Source organism: Eptatretus burgeri, chromosome 9 (genome assembly GCF_056783735.1).
Source record: "Eptatretus burgeri isolate ZD-2024b chromosome 9, Ebu_testis_v1, whole genome shotgun sequence".
Taxonomy (NCBI): domain Eukaryota; kingdom Metazoa; phylum Chordata; class Myxini; order Myxiniformes; family Myxinidae; genus Eptatretus; species Eptatretus burgeri.
In genome coordinates this window covers 92348358-92360857 of record NC_140969.1, presented here as the reverse complement: position 1 = coordinate 92360857, position 12500 = coordinate 92348358, and the positions used below count along the sequence as shown (strand labels likewise).

The following is a 12500-nucleotide window of genomic DNA, read 5'->3' as shown; positions in this document are numbered from 1 at the left end:
TTACAAGTTCAACCAACCATGTTGGCAAGTGCACACTGAATGACGAGCCTAAAAAAAAAAAAAACCCTTCATCGAGTAGAGATCTCATGTCGCAAAAATGTGACGTCCAGTTCTAAACACCGTTTGGGTGCGATGTTGAGATCTGGGTGTTACTCGTTTTCAATAAGGAATTTTCTGAAGGAGGCCTTGAGGATTTTTTGGGGGGGCATTTTTTTTCAACAAAAGTTAATTGCTGCTCAACAGAAACTTTCCTCCCTCAAGACGTCTCTGACTCCCTAGTAACTCCCCCCTTCGGTAGGACAGACCTGACCCTCGTCCTAGCGGCAGAATACTCTCTTCATCAAAGACTCTATTCCTCACTCTCCATGCACTGCCCTCACTCCCCCACACTCCCAAGAATACCTCTGGCTACGGCTTCCCCTCTACTCCCACCTCATGTTTATGTGTGTTGTACCGTCCACCAAACAGTGATGATTCCATCTACACCTCACTATCCAAAAACATGAACCAACTTATATCTTCTCATCTCAACTCTCTCTTGCTCATATGTGGTGACTTCAATTGTCATCATGCCAGTTGGCTAGGTGTGGGTACCTCTCTCACCTGTCATGGCACTTCAGCAAAAGACTTGTGACTCATTGGGACTGACACAATCTGTCAACTTCCCGACCCGGATCACAACCAATGGTACTCCATCTCTTCTGGATCTGATTTTGACAAATTTCTCTGAAAATATCTGTTCTTCCTTCGCTCCACTCAGTTCATCTGACCAAATGCTTGTCAAAGTGGACATCTCTCTGGCTGTTATTAGAAAACCACCTAAGCGCCGTCGAGTCTGGCATTTCACTCAAGCCAACAGACAGGGTCTTCAGCAAGCCATAAAACCTCTAGACTGGTCTCCCATCTCTGCTCCCTCCGACATCAACTCGTCCTGGGAATTCTTTCAAAGAAACTTGCTCTCTCATGCATAGATTCATCCCATATCATCTTCAGTTGTCATACCCTTCCTGCCGCCCATGGTACACTGAAGCTTGTGGCGAGGCAGTTGGCCTGAAACAAATTACCTTCGCTTCATGGAAGGCAAATCCAACTGAAGGCAATCTCAGTTCCTTCCATAAAGCTCGGAACAAGTGTGTCTACCCTCAGGAAAGCCAGAAAACATCATTCTCAAGTCTGAACTCTCAAACCTCTCTCCCTCCTCCAAATCCTAGCAGCATCCAGTTAAGTCTGTTTCTGGTGTATGTTCCCCTCCATCCACCCCCACCTCCCCCCTCCCCCCTGACCTCAAATGGCCACACAGCTGACATTGCACGTGAAAAGCCTGAATGCCTAAACTCCGTGCTTGCTTTTAAATCTTGCATCCCAAACCCATTGCTTTCTGTACCTACCTTACCCAGTCGCACCCAGCTGTTCCTGGAGACTCTGTGTCCTTTTCTCCCGACAAGGTGGAGAGCTTGCTGTCAAACCTCGACTCAGATTCTGCAACCGGTCCAGAAAGCATCAGCCCACGTGTCCAAAAAAACCTGCTCTGCTGCTCTTGCTCGCCCTCTCTCCATTCTATGCACCCTGTCATTTGCTCAAGGTCATCTGCCATCTGCTTGGAAATCAGCAAACATTACTGCCCTGCATAAAAAGGTGCAAAAACAGACCAATCAGCCTTCTCCCAATCATCAGCAAGGTTATGGAATCCATCATCGCTTCAGACATTAAATCCTCCTCTTCTCCAATGGCCTGATTTCCGATCATCAATTTGGATTCAGACAAAGTCACTCTACCCTAATATAAACTTGCTGCTTCTGCGTTCCTAACAATGGATGGAGAACCTTGATGCCAGACATGAAATCAGAGCCTTCTCCCGAGAGATATCGTGTGCTTTCAATAAGGTCTGGCACCCTGCCCTGCTCACCAAACTCTCTTCCTCTGATGTCCAAGGACATCTCCACTCATGGATCGCAGACTTCCTCTCCTGTCACAGTCAACGTGTGGCCCTTAATGGAGTTCTCTCATCCCCTCTTCCTGTCTGGGATGGAGTTCAAGGCAGTAATCTGGGCCCTGTTCTTTTTCTGATTTTCATCAATGATCTCTCTGACTCTGGAAAATCCTCTTTATCTCTTTGCTGATGACTCCACCCTCTGCCGTACCACCTGTCATTCCTCTGATCGGCAAGCAGCAGCCTCTTCATTCTCTGCAGATCTGAGTAAAATCACAAACTGGTCCAACATGTGGAACATGTCTTTCAACCCTGACAAATCTCACTCTCTCACGATATGTCTCCGAGAGGACTGTCCAGAAAACCACCATCCATCCATCCATTGGGACAATACTCTGAGCGAAGCATTTCTGCTGCCTAAACAGTCTCCTTGGCTATTGGGCACAATCTTGGGTGGGTCACCACTCCGACAGTATACCAGCAAACTGGCACTCATTTTGCCGACCTCGGAAAGATGACAGGCAGAGTCAACCCCACCTGGTATTAATTCAGCAGCAAAGGGGAATTTGAACTCACGATCCTGTGAACCAAAGTCCACCACCCAAACCATAAAACCCAACACCAGCCATTGGAACCCTCCCCCCCTCCCCAAAACCACTTTCTCAACAATCCTGTTGAAGAAGTCCTCACATTCAAGCTTCTGGGTCTCACTATCTGCCAGGATCTTTCCTGGGAAAGCCACAATTCCAAGCTGGCCTCCAAAGCCAGTCGCCGACTGGGCATCCTCAGTCATGCAAAGTCCTTCCTTGGCCCACCTGAGCTCCTGATCATGTACAAAGATTTTGTCCATAACATGATGGAGTATTGCTCTCCCCTTTGGCCTGATGCTCCCACCTCTCACCTCTCTCGGCTTCACACTGTGGAAATCAAGGCATTTAGGATCATTGGTATCTCCTGCAATGAGGTTGAGTCTGTGTCTCTCACTCTCTCTCACCACAGGCAGATCGGTGGTGTTTGTATTCTCCCGTCTCCTGTCCGGCCTTGCCCCCCCCCCCCGCTCGTCTTAGATATGTCCCCCCCCCCCCATATTTCCGCAGGGTGCTCAAGGTCTGCCAGCAACCCCCTTCTGGTAAAACTACCAAAATCACGAATCACTGCTCACCTTCACTCTTTCATTCCTCTTTTTCCCCGCCTTTGGAACAAACTCCCACACTCTTCAATCCCGCTCTACCCTCCAGGTCTTCAAGAGCTGTTCACCACCACCTCTTATCTTCCCCCATCCAAAACCACGATCTTTTCTACCCCCGCTAATCCACTCCAAACCCACCTCCTTCAAATGCCCTTCTTTCTTTCCTGAAAGTCCCTGTAGTGTCCATCTTGTTTACCCTGTGTACCCCACTCCCATCCCTCTCCCTTCCACATGTCTCTGTTCCACACTGTTTTTTCCTTCCGTCTCCCACCCCGATTGTTGTACGTTATGTGTGTTAGCTCTCATACGAGCCTCGACAGTGTATACAAAATTCATCTATAAATTTGGAAAAGTAATTGCTTGATTGAACAATTTTGCAGAACTAAAATTTATGAGCACTTTTTAAAAAACACATGTAGTTAAGGCTCAAGGAGGTCAAAAATTGAAGGAAAACCTCTGCTGTGCTGGATTCCTAATGATGTTCGAAATTGCAAGTTTATTTCCATGGTTCTCTTCGACCCACACGACATGGGCGAAAATCACCATTTTTTACAATGTGGAAATCACCATAGCCGTGACATCGGAGCAATTCTCATTTTGTGAATACAGGTAAGTGAGGTGTTTGCTTTTAGAAAGTGAGAGAATCAGAAGAGAGCACGAACAAAATAAAAATAGACAACAAATAAAAATAATTTTGCTCAAATAACTGGCACACAATATTCTGCAATGCTCAAAGGCTTACGACAGGTGTTGCACTTTTTGATCAGGTGCAAATAGCTTTGAGCCGGTCATCACGTCGGCTGCGCAGAGAGACCCCGAGGAGACCACGGCCTCCTCTGGTAATACCGCTTCTTCTTCCATGCCTGTTGATATCCCTAGTTTGGCAGGAGTTGACACAAGGCAATCAACACCCACCCACTCACCAAACAAATTTTAAATGATTGAGCACAATCCCATCTCATCTGCTGAACTAAAGGGGGAGCACTCGGGAGAGTGCAAAACCTCCGCCGCCAATACTGCTGGGTCACTCAAGTGAACCTTGTATCTTATTCATTAAATATGTCAACAGTGCTGACAGTTATAGTTCTTTTCTCCATTTTTTTTTTGGGGGGGGGGGGGGTTGGAAATCACTTAAAACATGTAAAAATGCAAAAAAAAAAAAAAAAAAAAAAAAACATCGAAATTTTGTTGAAAAAAAAAGTTGAAAATTTTTTTTTTTCTCTAACAATTTTTTTGGGGGGGTGTGGAAATCACTTAAAACATGTAGAAATGTAAAAAAAAGAATTCCCCCTTTTTTGGGGGGGTAACAATTTTTTGGGGGGGGGGGTTGGAAATCACTTAAAACATGTAAAAATGCAAAAAAAAAAAAAATTTTTTTTTCTCAAACAATTTTGTTTGGTCTGCCAAAAGGACTGTTTCCAAAATGGATGGAGATCCATCCATTTCCGAGGTCGGCAAAATTTTCAGGAAAGGAAATCACTTAAAATATGTAGGAATGCAAAAAATAAAATAAAATTTTCTCTAACAATTTTTTTGGGGGGGGGTAACAATTTTTTGGGCGGGGTTGGAAATCACTTAAAATATGTAGCAATGCAAAAAAAAAAAATTTTTTCTAACAATTTTTTGGGGGGGGTAGCAATTTTTTTGGGGGGGGTTGGAAATCACTTAAAACATGTAGAAATGCAAAAAAAAATTCTCTATTTTTTGGGGGAGGGTAACAATTTTTTAGGGGGGGTTGGAAATCACTTAAAACATGTAGAAATGCAAAAAAAAAAAAATTTTCTCTAACAATTTATTTTTTTTGGGGGGGGGACCAAGTCCAAAATTTAATGGCATGATCCTTGGACCATACCTAACCCCCCCCCCCCACCAAGTTTCGTCGAAATCCGTCGAGAAGTTTTTCCGTAATACTGTTCACAAACAAACAAACAAACAAACACACAAACAAACAAACACACAAACACACAAACAAACAAACAAACAAACAGAAAGGGGAGAAAACAGTAACCTCCATCCATCTTCGAAGATGGCGGAGGTTAAAAACCAAGTTAATATTCAAATTTAAACCATTGAATCATCTATTAGTAAAATGAGAACTGTGTGTGGGTCTGTGTGTACGTCCGTCCGTGACATCCATATGCAGGTTTCAAAAGGTGGAATTGAGTCCTCCCAAGTCTCGAAGTATCTATCTCCAATTCTGTAAGGGGGTGGAGGAGGTGGGTCACGATTCATGGACCAAGTTGTGAAGTTGTGTTGTTCTCAAAGTTTTGTTCTGAGGACTCTTTTCAGGATCGTCACTGTGCCCCGAACAGCTTTCAACTGCAGTTTGTTTGTATTAATATTCCCAGGGTCTGGTTATTCTTCATCATTCCCGTTGCTCCAATGATCACTGATGAAATATTGGCGCTCTTCCTATTCCAGGATCTTTTCACTTCATTTTTGAGGTCTTGGTATTTGATCATTTTCTTGATTTCTGCATCGTTTAGGCCAAAATTGCTGGGAATCGACACCTCAATTCGCAATGCCGTTTTTATACCGAAGTACTATATCTGGTCGCAATGTTTTGTTTTCTACGTTCACGCTCGATGGGATCATCAGGTCATATGTGAATGTTACTTTGTTCTCAATCATCGCTTTCGGTTCTTGTTTCCACGAGTTTTCTGGGACTGGGGTATTGAAGTTTTTGCACATGTGCCAGTGGATTATGCTACAAAACCAGTTGTGCCTTTTTGTGTACAGTTATTGACAGGAGTTTTTCCATCCCGATAGGAGGTTGCTTGTGCTTTCTGTTTCTAGCTTGCAGAACTTACACCTGTTCGATTGACTCGGTCCTGCCATTTTTTTAAAGCCATTCATGTAGTAACCCTGGTCTTGGGCATTAATAATGATTTGTTCTCCATCCCAGTCGAGCTGACCTCTTCTTAACCATTCCAATAATGAGCCTTCTTTGTCGATTCCCACTGTGTTCAACTATTTTTTTTTTAATATCTTCCTGCTCTTTTGTCATTCTCCCACTTGTTACTGAATAGCTGTTGATATTTCACTTTATATATTTCTTTCGTATTTTTTTTTGCGATCATTGGGGGTGTATTCATTGCCGTTTTGGTTTCATGCGTGACAGCTTCCATTTGCACCTGTCTGGAAATTTTTGGCGAGGTGGGTTGGGATACCTTTTCTGGTTTGCTGTCTTCGTGTTTGCGTGCAAATTGGATTCGAGTCTGTTGAATTTTTCACGTATTCAGCCAGTCCAACGTGTCATGATGTGCACTTGGTTGGACTCCATCAGGCCACTACCTACTTCTCATCAAGGCAGGCACATTCTTGGGATGCAATAATTTTTGTAAAACATTATGTGGATGGTGAAGAGTTTCTTTGTTTACATAGCAAGTTTGTTGATTTGTGTGTGTGTGGGGGAAGTTTATTATTCCTCAGCTGTATTGAAATGCTGGTATTGTTACTTTACTTGGTTGATGGCTTTGATTTTGTTTCTCAGGGTGAGATATGTTTACAGGATCAGCCTCGTTCTGTGCAAGTATACCTTGGCAATTGTTTTGCGCATTTGTTTGTGACATATTTGGTGGCACTCTTCTACCCCAAGGTATTTGTATGCTTCTTTGTCTAGATCCTGTATTGTTGTTTCTCGATCGCTTTTTATGGTCTCCATTTTTGTTTATTTACCCTGTACAAATATGCACTTGGCACACTTATCTCGACCAAATTCCATTTGAATGTCGTCAGAGTACCGTTTCACCAATTTATCAGTTGTCTCTACAAATTTTTCACCGTTTGGTGCAGACTTTTAGATAATTCATGTACAGTCAATGTTGTCACCTTTCCTGTCTCTTTGGAAGTTCTCTTATTGGACATTCGGGTGTATCCATGTCCTTGCTCATTCATGAGATTGCTCAGTGGGTCCAGGACCAAGCAAAACAGGAAGGGCGAAAGGCTGTCACGCTTGAAGATCCTGCGACATATCTTCACTCCTGGTATTTCGATCTTTCCTTCTGAATGTTGCAGTGTCAATGTGGTATTCCATAGCTACATAGCTTTCTCAATCAGTTTGATTGTTTCAGCGTTGATCATTTACAATTCATGCATTTTATCATCCATGAATGTGGAACACTATCAAAAGATTTTTTGTAGTCGATCCAGGCTGTGGACAATTTTGGTTCTTCGGGTTTTACATTTTTCAAGTATGGCCTTGTTTCGTAGTAGGTGGTCTATTGTTCCACAGCATCCTCTTTTACATCCCTTCTGTTCTGCCTCTCAGCCTCCTTCTTGTGTTAGGTGGTGGTACATCATTTTGGTGGTGATTCCCATCAGAAGTTTGTATTTTGGTGGCAGACAGATTATTGGTCGATACTCGTAAGGTAGTTGGGTTTCCTCTGCTTATGCGATGAGGAAGGTGTTACCTTTTGTGAGCCATTCATCCATTAAACCTCCTCCCCCTGGATGAGTTTGTTGAATGCTCGAGCGTAATGATTATGGAGAGCATCAAATTGTTTTTACCAGAAATTTGGAATTCCATCCGGGACTGTACTTTTAAAATGACATTTTTTGTGCTGTGTCACGTGATTGGGTTTTCGTATATCATGCCTCGCCCGCTAGGGGTGGCAGCAGTGTGCTTCTGGTCGCGCAATAAAGCGGAGTAGATGGTGGCCCGCGTGCTTCTTGCGTCCCACTGCACCTCGTACACTCTAGTTGACCTCCGCACATGATGATTTAGTGGGACGCAAGAAGCACGCGGGCCACCATCTACTCCGCTTTATTGCGCGACCAGAAGCACACTGCTGCCACCCCTAGCGGGCGAGGCATGATATACGAAAACCCAATCACGTGACACAGCACACTCCTCCCCTCGTAAAATGACCCGTCACACGATGAACGGACAATCACAACATGACCATCTGAAACCCATCAACACTCATAATCCTCCAAGTACCGCGGCCGCACCTGACCCGCCTCGGACGGGCAGCGCCACCAGACAGCCCAGGCTCAGATGCCTCCCGGCTCGGTCGAGGTGACACCCTCGCCGGACTCGCACTTTCCGCAACACCAGCCACCCCCGACCGCCCAGCCTGCTCGACGTCCCCGGGTAGGACGGCATCAGGCGAAGACCCCCTTGGCGTCGGCCCAACCAGCCCCGGCGACACAACGTCAGGCGCCGGCGATACTACCGGTGGCGGTCCCGCATCGTTCGGCCCGGGGAGGTGTGGGGGGGGGGGTGACGCTGAACAGCGATCATGCATTTGGTCCACGTGCCGCTTCCACACATCCCCACCATCAGTCCGCACCATGCAATTCGCCGGCCCCAGCACCACAGAGACCACCGCCGGCACCCATTTGGAACCGTGGAAATAATCGCGTACCATTACCCGCTGCCCCACCTCGAAGCTGCGCAGCCGCGTCGGACGCGACATTGCCCCACTCCCCGACCCTCCAGGTCGCAGCAAATCCAGCCTGGACCGCAATGCCCGTCCACAGAGACGAATGGCAGGCGAATCACCCATGACAGGATGAACTGCGTTCCTGAAATGGAGCAAAAAGACATCGACCACCGTCTGCACAGGTGCAACACCCCCCCTGCGCAAAGCCCGCTTCAACATCTTGACAAACGACTCAGCTTGGCCATTCGTCTCAGGGTGATACGGTGCGGACCTTAGGTGTCGAATACCATTCTGGCGCATAAACTCATCAAATACACCCGCGATGAACTGCGGACCATTATCAGAGACCAGGATCTCCGGCAACCCTTTATTAGCAAAGATTGTCCGCAGTTTCTCCACTGTAATGTTTGCTGATGTATGCTGCATTACTACAACCTCCGGCCATTTAGAGAATGCATCGATCACAATCAAAAACATTTTGCCATTAACCGGTCCCGCAAAATCTACATGGACCCTCTGCCAAGCTCGGTCTGGCACAGGCCAGAGACCCGAAGCTCGACGCGGGTTATCAGCATCTGTCTGGCACGTGGCGCAACGCTTAACCAACTGCTCAATGTCTTTGTCCAACCCCCACAACAGGCTACGAGCAAGACTCTTGGTCTTCACGATACCAAGGTGACTGACATGCAGTTCATCCAAACACCGCTGCCTGAACTTCGGTGGAATCACGGTCCTCATTCCGCACATTACGCACCGTTGGACCAACGACAGCTCCGCTGCGCGTGACGTGAAAGGTTGAAATGCCGGTGTCTAAGGCAGATCGCTCCAATTCCCCGTAGAAATCGCCTGGACGACACGGGCAAGCACCGGATCACGAGGCGATTCCACCGCGACCTGCCTGGCCGTGACCGGCCCGCTTTGGACCTAGCCCAGCGCGAACACATCGACCCGGTCGCTCCTCAGACGCAACTGGACCCTCCGCACACGGCAAGCGTGAGAGCCCGTCGCAGTTAGCATGCTTCTCGGTGCTTCGGAACTGAATATCATAATTGTAAGCACCCAGAAACAGACACCACCGCTGTATTCGCGCGGCTGCTACCACCGGCACCCCGCGTTCGGGTCTCAGGATGAATTGAAGCGGTTTGTGATCCGTCTGCAAAGTGAAATGCCGTCCCAGCAGATATTGATGAAACCTCCGCACACCCCAGACGAGGCTGAGAGCCTCACGCTCAATCTGGGCATATCCACGCTCTGCTGTGGACAGGGTCCGGGATGCAAAACAAACAGGCCGCTCGGAACCATCGTCCATCCTGTGGGAGAGCACTGCCCCGATGCCATATGCAGAGCTGTCGCATGCCAATAGGAGCGGACGCGCAGGCTCGTAGTGCACGAGGACCGTATCCTCTGTGAGCAGCCGCTTGACGCGGTCGAACGACGCCTGGTGTGCAGGCCCCCAAGCCCAGCGCTCGTCCTTCTTGAGCAACCGCGTTAACGGCGCAAGTTGTGAGCTGAGCCCGCGCACGAACCTTTGGTAATACTGGGCCATACCAATGAACGAGCGCAGCTGCGTCTTGTCGCGAGGCGGTGGCATGTGTTGAATCGCTTCCACCTTCAGAGGACCTTTCAACAGCCCCTCCGGCGTGATGATGTGCCCGAGGTATTCCAAGCGCTGCTTGAAGAACGCGCACTTGTCCCTGTTCAAGCGCAGGCCGCACGCTTCTAGCTTTGTCAGCACTTGGGCAATGTTCGCAAGATGCTCGTCCGCCGTTTTCCCCGCAATGAGCACATCGTCCAGGTAGGTCTGAGCGGGCAGGCCAATGCAAACCTGATCCATGGCTTTCTGCCACAAAGCTGGGGCCGAAGCAATCCCAAAACAGTCGGGTATATCGATAGAGTCCTTGACACGTGTTGATTGTCAAAAGCTCGCTACTCCCAGGATCCATCAGCAGGTGAAAATATGCATCATGCAGGTCGAGCTTCGTGAAGTATTGACTCCCCGCCAATCGCGCATATATTTCATCGATTGACGGCAATGGATATTGCTCCACGCTGAGCCCCGGGTTAACCGTGGATTTGAAGTCCCCGCACAATCGGACGTCTCCATTCCGTTTCAGCACCGTGACAACCGGGGTGGCCCAATCCGAGCACGACACCCGTTCGATCACTCCACAGGCCTCCATCCTATCCAGTTCACCCTTGACCTTGTCCCGCAGGGCATACGGCACCGGACGCGGTTTACAAAACCGAGGAACCACCCCCTCCTTCAAGAAGAGTTTCGCCTCCATGCCCTTGAGTTTCCCAAGGTCGTCGCTAAACAACCCTTGATGTCTTTGAAGAATCTCCTCCAACTGATCCTCCCACTGGCTCGGCACGGGTTGCACAAGGTGAACTGCGGCCCAGTCTAGCCTGATGCGGGCCATCCAATCTCGGCCGAGGAGAGACGGCCCGCTCCCCCGCACGAAATACACCCGAAGCGTGGCGACCTGGCCTTGATACCGCACAGACACGTCTGCCATCCCGACTGGCGTTATCTTCTTGCGGGTGTACGTGAACAGCGTGAGGTTTGACCTGATAAGCTTCAAGCCGTTGAGTCTACGCGTGGTCTGTTCGCCGATTAGTGACACCGCTGCTCCCGTATCGACCTGGAACGTGATCGGCGTTTTGTTCACTTCGACTTCCACCGTCATCGGGCGCGCCGTCGCCGGGCCAATTGAAAACAGGCTCAACAACGGCCGCTGGTTCCGCCCCGAGTCGCCTCGCACATCGCCGTCCATGACCTTAACGGTGGCCATCGCCCCACGGCACACACGTGCCAAATGACCCACCTTGTGACAATTCAAACACACGTTGCCTTTACACGGGCATGCACGGCGCAGGTGTCGACCTCCACATCCCAAGCATGTCCGCGGGGTCACCCCGCCGCACGCGCGGCCGCATGGCGACGTCCGACCCGCATCGAAGGTCGTGCGCGCGTCCCGGGGTGCTCGCGACCCCGCGTGGCCGGTGATGGCTCGAACATCCCCGCGAGTCTGCTCGACCGCTGTAGCCATGCTGACCACCGAGTCGAATGTAATGGCGTCATCCTTCAGCCGTAAAACCGCTGAAACCATCTTCGCATCTCGTAAACCAGCAATAAAACGATCTCTGAGCCGAGCTGGCCGCTCCCCCGCCGTGAACTTGCAGGCCACGGAAGAATGCTTAATCCGGCGCCATGTGTCCTTTCAATTTCTCCACAATGTCCCGAAACGACAGCTCGTCATCCCGGGGCCTGTTCGGTGCCACTAAATCATCGTCCGGAAAGTTTTTTTTTCTTCTTCTTCATCCATTATGACTGGGGGTATTTCTTTTCGGTGTTGCTTTTTCTTTTCCAATTTTTGGATCCAATCCACGTCCTCATTATATTATTTTGGGTCTTCATACATCCCTTTCCAAAAGTTTTCAAATCTATCCTTTTCGGGGGGGGGGGCTTGTGACATCTTACTTTTGTTTCCTTTGTTCATGGTAGAATCTCTTCGGGTTGTTTTCAAACAACCGGTTTTGTTTACTCCCATTGTTAACTTCATCATAGTTTTATTATCTTCCTTGCTATTATTTCTATCTTTAGCAACCATTGCCTTTGTTTGTTTGTTTTCAGCAACCATTGCCTCTTGGTCTTTGTCCTCGGTTTTATAAAATATTTATTTTTTAGATTTTCTTTAATCGCTTTGGCCTTCTATTTCCCTTGATAAACTGCTGCATTTTCCCGTTTCCTTTGTTTCATTCATCTCTGGTTGCACGGTGATACATGGTCTTTGTCTGGAGGGCCTGCTTTATTTTTCTTGTGGCGATGTTTGCCCGTCACTTATTCTTCAATGAGAAATGCTGCTGTAAAGTTCACTGTGTTACTTTCCTTCAATCTGGATGACCTTGGCATGACTTTTCTGAGTGCTGTGTTGGTTCTCTTCACCAGTATTTTAATCTTTTCGTTATTTTCTATTTTGTAGAGTTGTGGTCT

General features: G+C 48.0%; 1 protein-coding gene across 4 annotated transcripts in view; it reads right to left on the bottom strand.

Annotated features, from left to right (window-relative positions):
* AHCTF1 (AT-hook containing transcription factor 1) overlaps positions 1–12500 on the bottom strand; it is a 160212-nt gene that overhangs the window by 18674 nt on the left and 129038 nt on the right. For all 4 annotated transcript variants that reach the window (XM_085896115.1, XM_085896119.1, XM_085896116.1 and 1 more), the window contains exon 32: positions 3862–3994. In XM_085896115.1, the coding sequence (XP_085752241.1) occupies positions 3862–3994 (133 nt within the window). The remainder of the gene's footprint in view (positions 1–3861; positions 3995–12500) is intronic.